The sequence below is a fragment of the Drosophila mauritiana genome, chromosome X (assembly GCF_004382145.1).
Source record: "Drosophila mauritiana strain mau12 chromosome X, ASM438214v1, whole genome shotgun sequence".
In the NCBI taxonomy this organism is placed as follows: Eukaryota; Metazoa; Arthropoda; class Insecta; order Diptera; family Drosophilidae; genus Drosophila; species Drosophila mauritiana.
Genome location: NC_046672.1, coordinates 3,733,573 through 3,746,341, shown reverse-complemented (window position 1 = coordinate 3,746,341; position 12,769 = coordinate 3,733,573). Strand labels below are relative to the sequence as shown.

Here is a 12,769-nt window from a genome sequence, read left to right as displayed (position 1 = left end):
TTAAATTGCTAATTTTCGTTCTTATTGCCTTATGTTCTGGGTGAATACAAGCTGTTAAGTGCATTAACTGCATTTTGACAGCTGGTTAAATTATTTACTTGCCTTATTAGTTTCGTTGGTAATCGCTTTCAACTGACGTTGTAAAAGCTGTCAAAGTTTTTGGTAGGAAAGGCGGTCTTCAAAAACCGAACACAAAAGAAAAGAAAACAAAACAAAGAATAAGTCATACATTCCACCATTATTTTTGTGCTGTCCGCACAAGCGGCAGCAACAACAAGTAACTTAGGTACACAAAGTCAAGAACAAGAAACTTAAACAAATTGAAATAAAAAAAGAACACACTCAACTCAGCCACAAGAACTCCCCCCGCTCACTCCTCACTTCTCACTCCTGTCAAACAATTGAAAAATATGGAAAACGCTGGCAAGGAATGGAGGCAGAGTGGTATTGCTCAAAACGAGAAGCAAGACATTGGACGAATTCGGGGGAATGAGACGGTGACTTATGTGCCATCTAGCTAAGTACTTGGCCGGACTTGATCGGAGCTTCCAGCAAAACGGGAGCGCTAGAAATGGGCAAAATAGAAAAAAATGGCCAAAAAAAAAACACAGTGAACGGAACAACGAATCGTGAATGACCTAAGTTGGAGATTAAGTGCAAGTGAAGCGAATGCGTATGACACCACATCTAATATCCAAGTCAGTTTCGTCAACTCCAATCTGACATGTAGTTTACTGAACCTCTTTCGACCATAACTCCAACCAAACGACTGTGCTGAACTCAGCTGAAAGTCCAGTGGCCAAGAGGCTTAGCGAATATATTTAACTGGATCAGATTTAATGGGGCATCGAATTCGATTGGGCTGGGGCAACAGAAACTGGACATAAGCTGGGTCAAGAGAAGAAACCCTGGACAAGGAACTGGGGACGCTCACTCTAACGGACAGAATCACTTCGGAACTTCACCCACTACTACCTACTACTTCAAAATCGAGACTGATTTTACTGCTCCCCCCTCCACTAAACAGCACACAAACAAAGTATACACACAAGGTACATACATACATACATACATACATACCGGAAACGGAAGAATATCACAACAACCTGACAACCTGACAACCTGAACTTCAACTTTCATAACCTATTTCGCGTACACTATCGGCAACACGATAATTTAAGAATACATTTACAAGTTATAGAACCTATCGGTTGGATAAGGTCGCATATACAAAACTACTTGAATACAAATATATATCTTATATAATTATATACCCCTATTATATACATATATGTATACAAAATATATACGATGAAATATTTACACACAAGTTTTACTCCGTGCCATTTGAGTGCGATAAGTTAAGTTAAACCAAACTTTATACGAATTTCGGACAAGTTCAGCGGCATTTTTATGGGAATCCATTTGACTAATGGTTAACTTGTTCTTATATATCATTTAAGTGTGATACGCGAACGGAGATTTAGTTATAGAAAGCCAACTGGTGCTCCCTACCATCCTGTCATTTATTTCTTGCCCCTCCCCCAACCCACTTTCACTCCGTTCGAATCAAATCAAAACCTAAAAAAACAAAAAAACGTTCCCAAATAGTGTCATTTTTTCCTTACAAAATTGTTTACAAATCAAAAGACGCTGCAGTTGTTTCTATTATACACGAATATACACTATGAATACTTGAGATTTTTTGATGTACGTTAAACATTTATGATATGTGTGTGTTTGCAAGAACCTCTATTTGTAATTGATATCCATATATATGTATATATGTACATATATATATGCATATATATATACTGAACGACAATTTGCTCTTAATTCCCGTCTTAATTCCGAGTGATTTTGAAGTTTCCAAGCAAAGCAATTGGTTTAGGTGAGCAAAGGCAAAGATGGTTCCACGTGGCATATACAATAGAATACATATAAAGTAACCACGATTTAGTACGTATGCGTAAGCATTTGTAATTCATTTTTTTTGCGAGAAACCTTCATTCAATCAAATTGAATGGGCACTTTTAACCATAAATAAATATTTTACTCTATGTGTAATTAATTACAGCTTATACTTCAGCATTAACCGCCCGTCTTTCAATTGGGGGAAAGTGGGAACTTGGACCAACAGTCCCGGGCAATTAAGGCCAAAGGGATTACGGATTCGATCCGAGCCCATCACGCACCCGGCCGCATAACTGCAACGCATAGTTTCCAATTAAAAGTTACTCCATCCCGGAATTTGACAAATGGTCAGGCACTTAATCAACGCAGCACCAGCACCAGCATCTCGACCTCCTAAAATGCTGTTTTTGTGTTCTGCGGCTTAGTCGGGATTCCCGAGCTGGAAGTTATGCCCAGGACCAGGACCAAGGGCGGAAGTGTGTTCCATAAATGACTAATCAAAATGCCAGCGATGCCGAGACACTCGGAAAGAGTAGGAGAATAAAAACTTGGATAATGGCTGGCTGGAACATTAATTATGCTGCTTCAATGGTGGCCATCCTTTGTATGTATGCTTACACTTCCACAGGGAACGGAACTCCAAATGCCGTAGTCATCGCTGGTTCAGTAAAAAAGCAGTACCTTTTACTTGTAATTAAGTCCCAGATTAGTTACAAGAAGGCGAGTCGGCTCTGCGGTAACAGTAGCTACGTTTTAGTGGCTCTAAAATATTTCATTTATTGTGGCCCTTTTTATCTTTTGTCTAATATGTGTACCATTTGTGTTACCCCGGAGTTTTGTGAATCATTGTCAAATACATAACTCACAAATGCAGCTCCTGTGACTTGTGGCGAACTTGGGTTCTGGCACTTATTGTATATATCCTGTCAACTCCTGTTGGCCTGCGGCTAATTCCACAGTTCCGCAGTGCAGCTGGAATTTCGATGCAAATTAATTCAGATCAAAGTGGAGGGCCTGGAACGGGAAACGTGCCACAGGAGCGAAAACAGCACTGACTGCAAAACCTCAATCAAATCAGAAATGTTGGCCGCAAAAGCCCGAAAAAGGCCAGCATTCCGATTTAGATGTAAATGAAGTCCATCGAGCGAGGTGGTCACTTCGCAGAGAAAGAAATAAAATATCGACTAGCTGCCAGTTGGGTAGTACATTTTTCCTTTTTTATTCGTTATAAATTTAAAATAAATTATCGAATCGAATAAATAGTTGAAATAAATATGTGAAATTTCGGGGGCCCTTAAGCGCTACGACCTACGAACTATGAACTAAATTTGTGTCGACCAGCTGCGGCGGTACAAGGTATTTACACTGTTGCCCAGCATGTTGGCAAACTCGCGCTGGCCGCTCAGTTGAAAAAATCCAGAATGCCGTTGAGGAGCTCGTAGGCGAATCCAGTCTCATCCGTCGCCTCGGCGGCAGTCTTCTTCTTCTTGTTCTTTTTCGCCTTCTTGGACTTCTTGGACTTGGGCGTGGTGGAGTCTTCGTCGGCGGCAGCAGTAGTTGCCGGTGTCACCGCTGCGGCCACTTCACCCTCAATCGGTGCTGCAGCTGCAGCAGCTGCAACAGCCTCGCCAGCGGCAGGAGCTCCCGTATCGTCCTTGCTCTGCACCTGGTCGCTGTTCGTCGTAGTCGCGGTCGCCTGGCCATCGGCAATCACATGCTCGCGAGTTTGGTCAGCAGCCGCTGACGCAGCTGCAGCCGCAGCTGGCTTCTTAGCCGGCTTCTCATCCTCGTCATCGTCGAGTTCGTCCAGAAGTCCGGCTAAACTAAAGCCACCGTAATCAGCATCCTCTGGCGCCTCGGCCTCGTCATCATCGGCATAGTCCTCGGTGTCATCGTCGTCATCGGTATCCGCATCCGTATCGTTGTCGCTGTCATAGTCGTCCTCCTCATCCTCGTCATCATCGCCACCAGCTAAATACAAAAAAAGAGTTAGATTAGATATTTTAGCATGGACTAGAGGAGTCAGTTCAACTAGGCGGATACGCAATATATCGAAACAAATATTATGTATACGTATATGAACATGCCAACCCACCGGCAAATCCAAAGAGGTCATCATCGTCGTCATCATCGTCGTCCGAACTGGGCTTCACAGGCAACGGCTCCGCCTCGGCCACCCGGACTCCTTCCGGACCAAACTTGAAGCAGGAGACGCGCAGGGAGGCCTCCACCTCGTCGTCGGAGCGCAGTTCAAAGGCCAGACAGGCCTTGAAGTCCTTGGACTCCTTGGAACGGGACAGACCATAGACCTTGCCGCAGAACTTGGAGTAGCCGCCGGGCAGGCCCACGCAAATGGGGCGAGCCCGCTTGCTGGAGATGCGGCGGGAGGCCAAGGTGATGCCACCGTACTTGAGGGACACGCTCATCTCGTCGTTGCCCACATAGGCTATCTTAGCGCAGCCAGGTCCGCTGGGCAGCAATGGCAATCCGAACTTCCGGCAGCAGTCGCAGTGGCTCTCCGAGCACTTGCAGAACTTGCTGATGGGATTCTCCGGCTTGGCGGTGGTCGGCGCAGTGGTGGGCTTGGCCGCAAGAGTGGTGGCCACCGCCGGAGCAGCTGCCTCTGCGACCTCGGGAACGGCAGCGGCTGGGGCGACAGCTTCAGCAACGGAAGCGGCAGCATTCGGGGTCTCCACGTCACCGCTGGCTATCTCATTGGCACTCTCGTCGATGGACGCAGCAGGCGACACGGCATCGACCACCTCATCTGCCACATCGGCGACATCCTCCACCTTGGGCGGCTCCGATTCCGGGGGCGCCACATTGGGATCGATCTCCTCTGGCGGCAGATCCAACTGCTTGAAGTTCTCCGATATTTTGTCGGTGCGCCGGAACACGGTCTTGGCCTCCAGCTGAAGTATAGAGGCACTGGCCACCAGGAGCAGCATCAGGAGCATGTTCCTTGAGCTGGTCATCTTGTTTTGCGAATCTGTAACGAAACACGCAAATCAAAGTCAGTATGCTGACATAAAGGATTGTGTATTGTATTCCCATAAAAACCTTAACAACTAACACACTTATGCACAAAGTACATATGCTATAAGTGCATATGCTATTAGTTAAAGCACTATTGTTGACTCTGTAATGGGTATTTTATACTAAAGTTAACAAAATTACTCCCGAGAATGAATACAGTGAAAATTATAGTGAAAAAGCGAGCTCCATGGCGATTCACTTTGCGAAGCGGAATTCAAAATCGAAATCGAAATCGAAATGGAAATGGAAATCGAAGTGGAGCGGTTGAGGAAGGTGGATACGGGCACAAAACCAAGAGGTATTCCAAAAGTCAACAGCTCGGAAATCGCTTTCAAGTGGCCAGCGATTAAATTTCACCGCATTCTTCCGTCTCGTTTTTGGCCGCCTCGTATTTTGCAAAAGAAATGAATTTAAATAAATATTGACATAATTTCTTTCACTTCTCTTTTCATCTCATCTTCGGTTTTTGCGTTTCCTCCCCCTCCTCCTCCACCCTTCTCCCCACTTCCAAATGCAAAGTAAACAAATTAACAGCGAAACCCAGTGGCTTTGAAAACTAAAAGCCGAATTTAACAACGCAACGCGAAGAGACAAAAAACGAGAGTGAAATCTCTCTGCAGAGTTATTTAATTGACGAATTGGATTGGCTCATTAGAATAGCCCCCATATACTAGCACTACCTGTGTACAAACCTACATATTTATGTATGCATGTATCCACTCTGAAGTTCATTCATTTCCGCAGAGCCAACAAGTTGGAGCTCGTTGCCAACTCCAACTGGGCTCTTTTCATTTTTCATTTTTATTTTTTGTTTTTTTGAGTTTTTTTCGGGTGGCAGGGGGAGTCACCGATGGCAAAGTGAAATTTCAGCTATTGACTCATTTACCTCAAGTGCTCGTTGGCACGGGGGAGGGTGGAAGGGGAGGGGCAGGGGCAGGGGGATTTCGAAGCGCCCCAAGATGTCCAAATCAATTAGCGGCTCTTAACTGGAGCTCAACCGGCGGAGAAACCCGAAGGGCTCGGACCAGAGCCAGAACTATTTCAAGATAAATATGCAAAACGATTCGGATGGCAGTTGTTGGATGTGGGGATGTGGGGATGTGGGGCACGGGCACGCCCTAGAAACTAAATCAAGTTTTCTATTAAACAAAAACGAAGAAAAAAAACAAAGTATTGAATACTACAATTAAAGATGGAGCTCATAGAAAAGCTCGTTGGTTCCATGCTATTAAACGCATTCGTTTTCTTGGGAGAACTGCTTTCGATTGGGTCTGTATGGATTTGACCGATTTGGTCTAATATTTTGACCATTAATCCCTACTGTGGCGATTATTGTTCTCTTTTCCTATCTGTTTCTTATCTTTCACACTGTTCGCCATGGACAATTTGTGTAATCTGGATGGGAATGGGCCGCAGGGGATAATGGTAATTCATTCTACCATAACCGGCTTATTACCGAGTATTATCTGCGCTGCCTGCCGCCCATTCTAATGGTGCCCATTTCCTTACATCATTTTCATATTCATTTTCATCATTTGTCTGGAAACGGTAAACAACGCACAGAAATCTCGGCCAGCTGAACCTGCTCCACAGATCCACAGCTCCACATTGTTCCACTTTCATTTTTCTGGGCACCGCCTCCTGCTTCTCGGCTTCTGGGCCCTCTTCAACCGTACGTGGCTCGCAGCGTGATATGTGGCATCTGGACATTCCATTCCATTGATGACCTTCCGCTTGGGCGGAACAACAAACACCATTTGTGACCCAGTTGGTGGCTGTTTGGGCAAAGAAAGTGTGTGCGGCTAAATATGGCAGTGGCCAAAGTCCCATTCCGAGAATGAGTGTCCGTAATAATGCCCACTGGCACTGGCAGTAGCAATATGTGACCACAGTCGAAGTAACTTGCTCGTAATCGCAGGTCGACTTCGAACCGAACCGAATTCAATGGGCAGGTGGTAGACAGTGGAGACTGCCTCAAGCCAACACCAATATCGGGGGCAATGCGATGCAAGTTCAAATTCAAGAATTAGTTGTATAATCGAAGTAAAGTTAAGAATAAGAATAATCAACAGCTTGTTATTGCTATTCAGATGGGGTTCGCTTCAGGCAGGACTCACTGTAGCCATTCTGCTGCTCTGCTTTTGGCACACATTGCTGCATGTTTGAAATGCAATCTGCACTTTGGCGATGCACTGGCTTCATAATAATTTCACCTAAAAGCCGATCCCAAATTCCAATACGTAATCGAAACGCTCGAAAGTCCAGTTTGGCATATTGCATTTGGAAACGAACCGAAAATATTATAAAAAGCCCACGTGTGTGCCCTCCCCTCCCCTCCCCTCCCCTTCCCTCACCCAATAACCGCACACATCTCGTTTGTTTTCGAGCAGTAGTTTCGAATTTTGTCAATAAATTATAACGGTTGTGAAAAGTTATTAGCATTAATTAATTATTAAACGCATAGGAAAATAGAAAGTGAGACAGTGGTTAGCTGTGTTTTTTTTTTTTTTTTAAATTATCATAATACAATCAGCTTTTTTTTGGGCGGAGGTTAGCTCGTCCATCGAAATCGAACTGTTAATTATTCAGTGCGCCAGCGAAAGTGTAAGAGTGATGCAAAAATTTCAAAGGAAAAAAATGCTTTTCTATAATGATATTTCTTTTTTTTTTTTGGATTTTTGATGCCACAGCATCTGTGCATCTAATCCACGCTCGGTGATTGCGAAACCAGCGAGCTGTGATTATGCTAAACAGTTTGTCAGACTTTTACATCCTTCGGTGTGGTTTATATAACCCCATATATGTACATACATATGTACATACAGATGTATGTATGTGTGTAGTCGCTAGACCCCAAGAAATTTGCATAATTTCGTTCGGTTTTTGTTGTTGTTTTTGTTTTTGTTTTCGGTTTCGGTCTTTTTTTTACGACTGCTCTGAGATTTTCTGCCTGATTTGTGTTATTTCTTGGCTCCCTGTGTTCATGTGTGTGCTCACCACTTTCTTCTGCCAGTGTGTGGGTGAAATCGCTGGGCAGCAGCAAGAACAACAACAACAACAACCACGGCAACAGCGACAGCAACAACAACACAAAGCGAAGAGGAGGTAAAATCAAAGTTACCATAATAATGATGACCATGTCGAGAGACCTATGCCAAAATTAAGGTTAAGTTCTTTAATGCAGCCAGCGGTGAAATTTCCGTTCGCCATGGGCGTGGGTAGCCCCCACCGAAGTGGTGGCGTATAGGGAGGGGTGGGGCGGCGGGGGAACGGGGCGAACAAGTGGAGGAGGGGCAGCGATCGGCGGTCGGCATTTCCGGTCAAGGCTGACCCAATGGACCAGAAAATTAGCCCGTTTCGAGCTGAAAACCTTGGATTCCCGCAGTTAATGTTTGATATAGCTATAGCAATGTGAGTATTATCACCCACTGTAATCAGATGAAATATTCAATGGATGAACGCTTTATAAGAAACGTGACATGTTTTAGGAGAAAAGCATATCCCTCCCTACGTATATGTTGCATAACACTTGATTTTTTGGACCTTGTTTGTGAGAACAAAACAGATAAACTTCCCAGCTGACTTTGATTATCAATTGGCCAAAACCCACAGTTGGTCCAAAGCGATCGGACAACGGACATCGGACAAACAGTTCCACTTTCCAGCACCTGCGACTTTGGACACGGGACGTCGGGCGGCGAAGAATGCGGTGATGGGTTGTAGAAAGTAAAACGACGACGACGCGTCTCTTTTGTTTTGCCAAATTCAAATAAGTTAATGACAAGGCAAGAAGAACGCACAGCAAACAGAGGCAGAAGCGGATGGATGGCCGGCCACATATGTACGTATGTACGTACTACGTAGATGGAGATCTGGGGAGTCTTGCGGGCCTTCGAGGGGACGTACTCGCAAAGTGCGGGGCCAAACTGGTTGACACAATTCCACAATTCAACAATTCCACGCCGACTGGCGGGTTTTACGTGCAATTGCCTCTTTGGCCGTCTTTGGCGCGTTGGTTTTTCCAACTCCAGCGGTCATCATCATATTGGCCCACTTGAGTGCCGACCGCATTTCACCGTATATCACTTTGCGTATATCTTTACCTATGAGTGGGTTATCCAGTTATCCTAGTATCCTGCTATCCTGCTGTAACTCCAGTTGCTGGTCAGACGACACACTTCCGTATTGCACTTGGAACACAACAAAAAAACTGTAGCACTCCGTGTGTGGCAAAAAAAAAAATAATGTTGGAAAATGGTTTTGAAATTGGCTTGGCGCGCGTGACGGTTGGTTTTCCCGCTCTGCCAGGAAATCGGATGCTGCTGCTCTTTATAAGACTGAACTCAACGCTCGGGGACGCGGAACTCGACTGTGCGGACTTGGAGCCACCAGGCCGAGTTATGGGCGATTCCACGGGTCGCTCCCCCAGCTGATCGAGCCAACAACAGCAGCTTTCTTTTCGCATCGAACGTGTTCGGGGTTCGTTGGTTGGTCGGCTGGTCGGCTAGTCGGTTCTTCAGCTCGTCGGCGGCACCTGCTCCATAGCGACGCCATACGCACTGGGCCAAGATCCGAAGCTATGGCCAGCTATAGGCCTGCCTAACGGGAATGCTGCGCTCTACGGGCACGTAGCACGTAGCATGCTGCACGCAATTAACCCACGACACAGAAAGAAAAGCTATTGATTTCCCATTGACTGTGCATAATCAAAGCAAAGATCTGAAATCCCATCTCCGGGGCATCACAACTTGGCCAAGCACAAATATATACATGCATATGATGTCTTTCCAGCTCAGATCATCACCGCTTTTGAATATCTTAAATGACAAGAAGTTAACGCATGGTATGCATATGTATATTCAGTGTATGCTGATGGAATACAAAGCAGGATTTCTTTGTCTAGCCCAAAAGATTCGCCGGTGAGTAATGGAGCAGTGGACGCACCCTGGATGTATGGAAACCTTGAACTCCGCGAGCAGACAAAGAGTAGCTGGATATCCTTGACAACTGTCTTCTTTATGAATTGAGTGAAATATGTGATGCCTTCAAGACAATACCTCTCATACTTGCATTTATCATAAATCTCTTTACTCGTAGACCTTTTTTAAAAGTGACTCAGAGGGATTAGCCAGAACTAAGAACTAAACTTATTGTCTGCTCCCTTTTTAAAAAATACCATATGCTCGTACATGGACTGATTAAAATACAATCATTCTGCAGAAAACATATTTTTGGAAATGCTTTCTACGACAACAACAAACTTGAAATCATTCGATAGCCAATAACTTGTTTGGCATCTTATCCAATTTTTATGTAACCCCAAAACGACCCGTGACAGTTTGTCCAACCGATTGGCATGTTAAGTTTGGCTACTTAAGCATCCAAAAGAGAAAATATGTATAAAACTAAGATCGAAAGAAAAATGCTTTTAGATTATGCAAAAAACAAACAAGAAAGTTGGAATCAGAGGCCATCGTTTTAGTCAGAGCTATCTTTTTTAAAGCAAATGCCTGACTTGTTATTGGCATGTATCAGAGTCATATAACTCAGTTATTAGACAGCGGCGTTTAAGGGAATGTTTGAAAACATGTTTTAATAATTGATTTATCATTCACATATGTAGTTCTTGTATAAGTATGCATTTTCTATATAGTAGTTAACATATGGTGCTGATGTTTCTTTTCTCTACATTCAATTTGAACTGTTTTCGTTCCGTTCGATAATTATACATATGTACACAAACACGAAGCCCTGAAGGGACGCTATGGGTCTCCCGAATACATATTATATAGTTATCTATGGGGCCAATGCTGATAACAATGGGAGGAGGAGCCGCGGAAACTGAGAAATCTAGGCTTGGGTCTGAACACTTGACAAAAATTTGCCTGGGCCGGCAATAATACTCGCTACATACAAACATACAGACTCGGTATCATAATATAATATACATTAAACAATTCAATAACAAGGGTAGGGGGACAAACAAAAAAAAAACGCATATCGAAAGGCAGGAAAAAAAAACGTGTAATATTATTTGTATGCCAAATGCTTAGCGATCATCTAGCGCGCTTAGAAAATGGGTATGTAGTTGTCAATCTTTGCGCGGTGCTTCTGGGCAACGCACTCGGCGATCCAGACGATGTTACGGCACTCCTGCTCCTTCAGCTTGAGGTATGCGTAGAAGACACCGAAGTGGAACTGCTGCAAGAAAGCGTACACGTCCAGCTTCACCTCGTGCTCGAAGAACTTGTCCTCCAGCGTCTTGTCTCCGGGATTGTTGCCGGATCCGTCAAACAGCGCGGCGTACTCCGCATAATACTCGGCCACGGTCTTCACCTGCTCGTAGTCGTCGGCTCTCGCCAAAGCGGCTAGGCCATCGGGGTACATTTTGCCGCAGTTGGGATACAGCTTGGCACGGTCGTCCTTGGACAGCTCGGTGCCGAAGGAGTTGATGGTAATGATAATTGCACGACGATCGGCCTCAAACTGAAATGGTAAGATGTACAGTATTTATTTTTCAAATGAAACAATATGTTAAGTAAATTATATATACGCCTATAACATTATTTCACTTACAGCCAGGATCTCGCACATGACGTCGGCGGTGGCACCACCCATGTTCTTACAAAAGTTGTAGAACGCCTCCAGATAGGCCTTGTAAAGGGTGTTACGGATGATCTCGATGTTCATCTCATCCAGATCCTGCTCGGAGATGCAGTCGACGAAGAAGGGCGCCAGTGGCGTGTCCACGAGGACGGCGTTGTAGAGCTCAGCGGGAGTGGACGCCACATGGATGGCTTCCATCTGCTCAAAGCTGCCCAGAGGGTGGCACTTGGGGATCAGCTCCGAGATGGGTCGCTGGTGCAGCGTGCCAGTGATCAGCAGAATGATGTTGTCGATCATATAGCCGTAGGTAATGAAGTCCAGAAAGTTGGACAGCGGCTCCACAGCATGGTTCCTCATGTGCTGGAACTCGATGACCAGCTTTTCGCGCAGCTTGTCGTCGATAACGGACACCGACAAGGGCGAGGGCTCGTTGGCCAGGAAGCTGCCATAGTCAGTTCCCTGCAGATGCAGCTTGAGATCTGTAAAATCCAAAGTGAAATCAAGTTTAATACATCATTTGAAAATTAGTTTTCTACGAAACATAGTGAGCCAAAGTACTTGTCCGGCGTTTATTTAGTTGTTATTGGAAAATCGCGCTACATGTTCCTTGATCCAAATAAATTGCAAATATGAATTCAAAGAAAATCCAGTTGAAAAACGTCAACAAATCACAAGACAAGCTTACACACACCGGTGCAAAGATACATTAACAGCCATACATGTATATATACACACACGCACGACTCTGTTATCGCTGGTCATGTGACCCAGGGGCGTGTGGGAAAATGGGGTTTTCGGTTTACGCTTGCGATGGCTTTGCTACTTACCCTCCAAGGTCTCGCACTGCACCAGGTTGAGATAGTCAGCCTGCTTCAGGATGCCGCACTTGAAGCCACGGCACAGACCCTCCAGATATCCATTATCGATGTTAAACATAAAGCCCGAGCTGTTCATCTTGATGACACACGCACACACACACGCAGAGGAGCTGGCTGGAAGTTGAAGAGGTGGCGAATTGCGCTGGATTCCTTTCTATGGGACTGCTCTCGCTCGACCGAAAGTTGCGCGAATTGTGTGGCGAAGGGCGTGCAGTTCGATACGGAGCGACGGTGAAAATTCAACCTTTTTTCTCTATCGATCGACAAGTCATATGATTTTCAACTCTTCTTCTTCTTATATTTTTCTCGACCAAATGTCAGCGAAAAAGGTACTA

General features: G+C 44.9%; 2 protein-coding genes and 1 long non-coding RNA gene across 3 annotated transcripts; 1 reads left to right on the top strand and 2 right to left on the bottom strand.

Annotated features, from left to right (window-relative positions):
* Positions 1 to 3,118: 3,118 nt before the first annotated feature.
* LOC117148927 (nucleolin) lies at positions 3,119 to 9,332 on the bottom strand. The gene is made up of 3 exons (XM_033316649.1): positions 9,054 to 9,332; positions 4,010 to 4,903; positions 3,119 to 3,885 (listed from the first exon to the last, which is right to left on the bottom strand). Exons 2-3 carry the CDS (start codon positions 4,887 to 4,889, stop codon positions 3,317 to 3,319), a joined length of 1,449 nt encoding a protein of 482 aa, XP_033172540.1. The 5' UTR covers positions 4,890 to 4,903; positions 9,054 to 9,332; the 3' UTR covers positions 3,119 to 3,316.
* Positions 9,333 to 9,404: 72 nt separating this feature from the next.
* Positions 9,405 to 10,933, top strand: LOC117148929. The gene is made up of 2 exons (XR_004459954.1): positions 9,405 to 9,793; positions 9,854 to 10,933. It is a non-coding gene; the product is annotated as an uncharacterized LOC117148929 (long non-coding RNA).
* A 17-nt stretch (positions 10,934 to 10,950) lies between these two features.
* On the bottom strand, positions 10,951 to 12,747 carry LOC117148928 (V-type proton ATPase subunit d 1). The gene is made up of 3 exons (XM_033316650.1): positions 12,384 to 12,747; positions 11,527 to 12,035; positions 10,951 to 11,436 (listed from the first exon to the last, which is right to left on the bottom strand). The coding sequence occupies exons 1-3, from the start codon at positions 12,508 to 12,510 to the stop codon at positions 11,020 to 11,022; spliced, it is 1,053 nt and encodes a 350-aa protein (XP_033172541.1). The 5' UTR covers positions 12,511 to 12,747; the 3' UTR covers positions 10,951 to 11,019.
* Positions 12,748 to 12,769: the final 22 nt, after the last annotated feature.

Bases quoted from the DNA above. Each gene is read 5' to 3' on its own strand.
- LOC117148927 (XM_033316649.1), bottom strand. From the start codon at position 4,889: ATGACCAGCTCAAGGAACATGCTCCTGATGCTGCTCCTGGTGGCCAGT. The intron at 3,886-4,009 runs GTGGGTTGGCAT...TTTTGTATTTAG, and splicing joins TGACCTCTTTGGATTTGCCG to CTGGTGGCGATGATGACGAG.
- LOC117148928 (XM_033316650.1), bottom strand. From the start codon at position 12,510: ATGAACAGCTCGGGCTTTATGTTTAACATCGATAATGGATATCTGGAG. The intron at 12,036-12,383 runs GTAAGTAGCAAA...TGGATTTTACAG, and splicing joins GCAGTGCGAGACCTTGGAGG to ATCTCAAGCTGCATCTGCAG. The intron at 11,437-11,526 runs GTAAGTGAAATA...TTACCATTTCAG, and splicing joins TCATGTGCGAGATCCTGGCT to TTTGAGGCCGATCGTCGTGC.